This window comes from Nanorana parkeri, unplaced genomic scaffold (assembly GCF_000935625.1).
Source record: "Nanorana parkeri isolate BGI_ZX_2015 unplaced genomic scaffold, ASM93562v1 scaffold182, whole genome shotgun sequence".
NCBI classification, from domain to species: domain Eukaryota; kingdom Metazoa; phylum Chordata; class Amphibia; order Anura; family Dicroglossidae; genus Nanorana; species Nanorana parkeri.
The window spans coordinates 1,299,221-1,304,226 of NW_017306450.1; the positions used below are offsets into that span (position 1 = coordinate 1,299,221).

The 5,006-nt window shown below is 36.0% G+C and overlaps 1 protein-coding gene across 1 annotated transcript; it reads left to right on the top strand.

Annotated features, from left to right (window-relative positions):
* The first annotated feature begins 809 nt into the window (after window positions 1-809).
* Window positions 810-4,560, top strand: ZIC3 (Zic family member 3). The gene is made up of 3 exons (XM_018555044.1): window positions 810-1,959; window positions 2,964-3,127; window positions 3,669-4,560. The coding sequence occupies exons 1-3, from the start codon at window positions 987-989 to the stop codon at window positions 3,855-3,857; spliced, it is 1,326 nt and encodes a 441-aa protein (XP_018410546.1). The 5' UTR covers window positions 810-986; the 3' UTR covers window positions 3,858-4,560.
* The last annotated feature ends 446 nt before the right edge of the window (window positions 4,561-5,006 follow it).

Here is a 5,006-nt window from a genome sequence, read left to right on the forward strand (position 1 = left end):
TCACTAGGGAAAAATTAGGAGTCATGAACAGCAAATCAAACCAAGTCTTCTGCTGTGCATGCCTTAAAAAAATTAATTAAAATGGATGAAAAATAGCTTTGCAGGTCTGTAAAATATTATTATGGCATCAGTTAATTTTAGGTCAAAATACAATACCATATAATATGAATAAGCAACTTCCACTTAGCACTCCAGCTGTAAATGAGACTTTAAAACAACAGGACAGCTAAAACACAAGCTACACACAAAGCACAGATTATGTGAAACCTACAGTACAGGAAAAACAGAACCATGAAAAAAAAATAAAACCCAAGATATAGGATATCATGTGCATCCCTTTCATTTGACTGCTCCTAAAACGATCTGTTATTTTTTAGTGAATGGTACAGAGTGTCTTAAACAGGATGACAAAAAGATAACTGTTTACAGACTGATCACAGGTTTGTGATGTTTTGGAAGGTGGTTAGCAAAATCCATAAATTAGGGATCTTGCAGACAAATATTTGGGCTTTTCTTAATCTATTAACACATACAGTGCTTGAGAAGCCTGCCACATACATCTTTTCTAAATACATAAAAATATCACTTGCAGCAGCAAGAGGGTTAAGCTTACCTGCAAATACTAAACCTGAGCAGACCAATCAGGGCACAGATATTAGTGAAGCTGCCATATTCAATGCTAAACTCTGTCAATCAAGAGTTCACAGGCAAATGGGTGCCTGGGGCTGGGCTCGCATGACACTCCCCCAGCTGAGTTTCTATTGGTGCAATTCAGACTGCCTCCTGAGTTGGTTTATGTGTGAGGAGTGAGTGATTGACTTTATCAGTCCAAGGACATTACTCTGTTGGAGAGGGTGAACTGTTTCCTGGATTTCTACAAGCAAAAGGAATAAAAGCAAAACTTATTTTTTTTTCTTATCAGTGCTTCTGCATGAACTGCATTTTGTGTTGACCATTCAGAAAGTCTGCATTGCTCAGGCTTATTGATGACGATGCTTCTAGATGGAGGACCTCAATTTCCCACCCTGGGAGTTGGAGGGTTTGGGACATCTCGCCATCATGAAATGTCCAACCGAGATGCTGGCATGGGGCTTAATCCATTTGCTGAACCTCCACATGCTGCGGCTTTCAAGCTCAGTCCAGCCAGTCATGATCTTTCCTCAAGCCAGAGCTCAGCTTTTACCCCGCAGGCATCTGGATATGCCAATGCGCTCGGGCACCATGCTGGGCAGGTGCCATCTTATGGAGGTGCTGCTTTTAACTCTACTAGAGATTTTCTTTTTAGAAATCGGAATTCTGGAATTGGAGATGCTGCCTCACCAGGGGGTCAGCATGGACTTTTTGCCAGCCACGGACCCCCTGGAATCACCGATACCCCAGGACACCTGATATTTCCTGGACTCCATGAACAAAGCTCCAGCCACACTTCACCCAATGGACATGTGGTAAATGGACAAATGCATTTAGGTCTTAGAGGAGACATTTTTGGACGTCCAGATCCTTACAGAACTGTGCCCAGTCCCAGGACAGATCATTACGCTGCTGCCCAGTTCCACAACTACAACCACATGAATATGGGCATGAATGTGGCAGCTCATCATGGCCCAGGGGCATTTTTTAGATATATGAGGCAACCTATCAAACAAGAATTATCATGTAAGTGGCTAGAGGAATCACCAATGAACCGACCGCAGAAAAGCTGCGACAGGACATTCAGCAGCATGCATGAGCTGGTTACACATATGACAATGGAACATGTTGGGGGACCAGAACAAAATAATCACATTTGCTACTGGGAGGAATGTCCTAGGGGAGGAAAATCCTTTAAAGCAAAGTACAAACTGGTTAATCACATAAGGGTTCACACTGGAGAAAAACCTTTTCCATGTCCCTTTCCTGGATGTGGGAAAATCTTTGCACGATCAGAAAATCTAAAGATCCACAAGAGAACTCATACAGGTAAGGGATTGAGTGGATTGAATTGGATTGTGTGTGTCTGTATATATATATATATATGTATATATATAAATTAACACTTTTTGTTATCAATTTCTCTTTTAGATGTTTTTGCGTTAGGCCTGTATCTGTGTAGCAGTGTAACAATATAATTTTTACACTGAAACTGATACTTTTTTTTCTTACTATTATTTAAATATGTAGGTCTGCTGTTAGAACTCAAACCATGACAATAAACAAAACAGAGTTGATTAGTTTAAGGCAATATTATTAGCATTTTCTTCCTTCTTTGTTGTCTTGTCTCTTGAATGCAATGAACAAATAAGAGTTTGTTGAGTGATGATTCACTTCCAAAGCAGTTTGGTTCCTTGCATACTGTTAAGTAAACTATAGAAATGCTAATTAAATCTCATTTTCACTCACTTCCGCTCTTTTTTTACTCATGATTGGCACATCTCCTAATTAAAGCAGTGATACTTTTGTCAAAGTATTTTTATTTGGAATCCTGTGTTTAATTAAACTCTTTGCAAGCAAAGTGAGTTTAGGAAGGGCAGGATAACATTCATTGCTGCCCTCGTATAACACGTCTGGAAGAAAATACTTGCCTGGACTTTTTAAACTGATTTAATTTTCTAATAGACATTGTGGTACGACTGGAAACTGTGTGTACAGTATTCTTAAAACTTTCTGCTTAAACTACTATTATATATGAATCAAAATCAAATTGAATATATCTGAAAGATGGCAATTTAGCTGTATTGTATAGGACTTGTAAAGGTATTCCTTTGCATCCTATTAAACATCAGCTTGGCTTTGGTAAATATTTCAATATGATATGCAGATAGCGTATGGGAATATTTAGCAAGGAAATTGTCCAGTCTGGGCCAGCAATGTGAATTTCATTAAGAGGAATCCAAAGGGGCAAAACTGTAAAATGTAGACCAGCGATGACTGGAATTATATTCTGCAGCTCCAGCTACATAACATTCACTATATCCTTCCATCAGGTGAGAAGCCCTTCAAGTGTGAGTTTGAAGGATGCGATCGACGGTTTGCAAACAGCAGTGACAGGAAAAAGCATATGCATGTGCATACATCAGACAAACCATACATCTGCAAAGTGTGTGATAAGTCCTACACACATCCCAGCTCTCTAAGGAAACACATGAAGGTATTATAATTATTATTACTTTTATTATTATGATATGCTCTTACTATCAATTTATTTTGTGGTGGTTGTTTTGATTGGTAATATTTTATAAGAAAATAAGCATTTGGCAAATTATACATATGAAAAAAAAATAGCATGCATAGTTATATTTTGCTTACGTTATAAATATTTTGGTGATAAGTATTTTATATATGCTGCATATTTGTTTTTGCCAAAGATAGATATTCCAGGTGTTTGTAAGATATTTATAATATAATATGCTTTGATATTTTATGATAAGACTTTTACAACATACAGTAATTAATATCTAAAACATAAAACAATATGAGGAACAAATCTCCTCATTACAGATGACAACACTAAACATTGTTATAATTTTCAGAATAGTCAATTTGATAGAAACACAACAGTGCTGGTCTCAAATTGATCCTAAGGCCTTACTGTGTATACATTTGTGTGATAATTTTTTTTAAGCTTCAACATTTTGACACCTTTAAAGGAATTATAAGTGTAATTATTTTTGTTTCTTGTTTCTCTTTAGGTACACGAATCTCAAGGGTCTGATTCATCGCCAGCTGCCAGCTCAGGTTATGAATCTGCCACCCCACCAGCAATGGTATCTGTCAGTAGTGAGGAAACTTCTAAAACTACTTCAGCAGTAATTCAGACTAACAGCAACACTCACAATCCAGGATTACTTCCACCTAATTTTAATGAGTGGTACGTCTGAAACATTTTTTTACAAAGGCACAATCATGCTCAATAAAAGGACCAAATCAAATCTAGCGACCAAGCTGGTTGTTGTTCCAGGATGGAGATGACGTTTATGACACAAACAACAGTATAGGGCTTTGTTTTGTAATCTGAATTTACCCTGGAAGTTTTGTTTTATTCCTAAAGAAGGCTGTGGACTAATTTTGTCCTATTCTCAGGATCTGAAAACATATTTTGGCATTTACATTCCTTATCTCTTACTTTTCTTTCATTTTAACATTACATTTTTATTTTCGTAAACAAACTATAGAAAGGTTTTTAAATGGTGTATTTAACAGATAAAAGAAAATCTTTACACCTTTATGGTGATTGTTAAAATCTCACATTCTTAAACAGTGCCAAAGTCTTGTTATGTCTTGAACTTTCTCAAAGCATTACACTTGTGAATGTATTCCTTGTCTGATAGGGTCAAAGCTGTTGTTGGGTATATTTTCAGGATGGGACTTGTGTTCATTCACAGATTGTGACCAGTTAGTATACAGTTGCCTTTTGTAAGAACTTTTGTAAATATATCCATGATGCCATATTTATCGTTTGTAATTTAATTATTGATACAAGTGCCGGGAACTGAACAATATTTATGAAAAAAAGTTTTCTAACAAAACTCTGTATAGCTTTTGGTTATAACTGCTTTAGCATTAAAATTTATTGTTTTAAGAAAAAAAAATCAGGTTTTAATTTTTCTAGCAATTTGTTTTTAATGTTTAAGATTGTTGTGAAAAAAACTTACTTTATGATGCTTCTTTAAAAATGACTGTCATGGTGTCTTTGAGCTTTTTAGGTAATGCAGGTAGATATCAAAGACATGTCAGACTAACTAATATTTTTTTAGGTAGATGTAATAAATGTACCCTTTACAATCATTCAGGCAAATCAAAGATTTCTAATCAATTCAGTTGGGTACTATGACATCTCTATCTGATGCATCAAAGAACAAATAAGTGCATGCTGTCATGCTCTAGAACAAAATACTGTGAATGTGATAGGTTCAGCATTTGTTTTTCAAACAAAATACTCTGTACCTTGCCTGTATAAGAATACCAAATGTATAGTCATATGCCATGTACATTGGAGGCCCTAACCACTGCAAGTATATATATATATA

Coding starts and splice junctions, on each gene's coding strand:
- ZIC3 (XM_018555044.1), top strand. CDS start 987: ATGACGATGCTTCTAGATGGAGGACCTCAATTTCCCACCCTGGGAGTT. Junction 1,960..2,963: donor CCACAAGAGAACTCATACAG/GTAAGGGATTGA, acceptor TCCTTCCATCAG/GTGAGAAGCCCTTCAAGTGT. Junction 3,128..3,668: donor CTCTAAGGAAACACATGAAG/GTATTATAATTA, acceptor GTTTCTCTTTAG/GTACACGAATCTCAAGGGTC.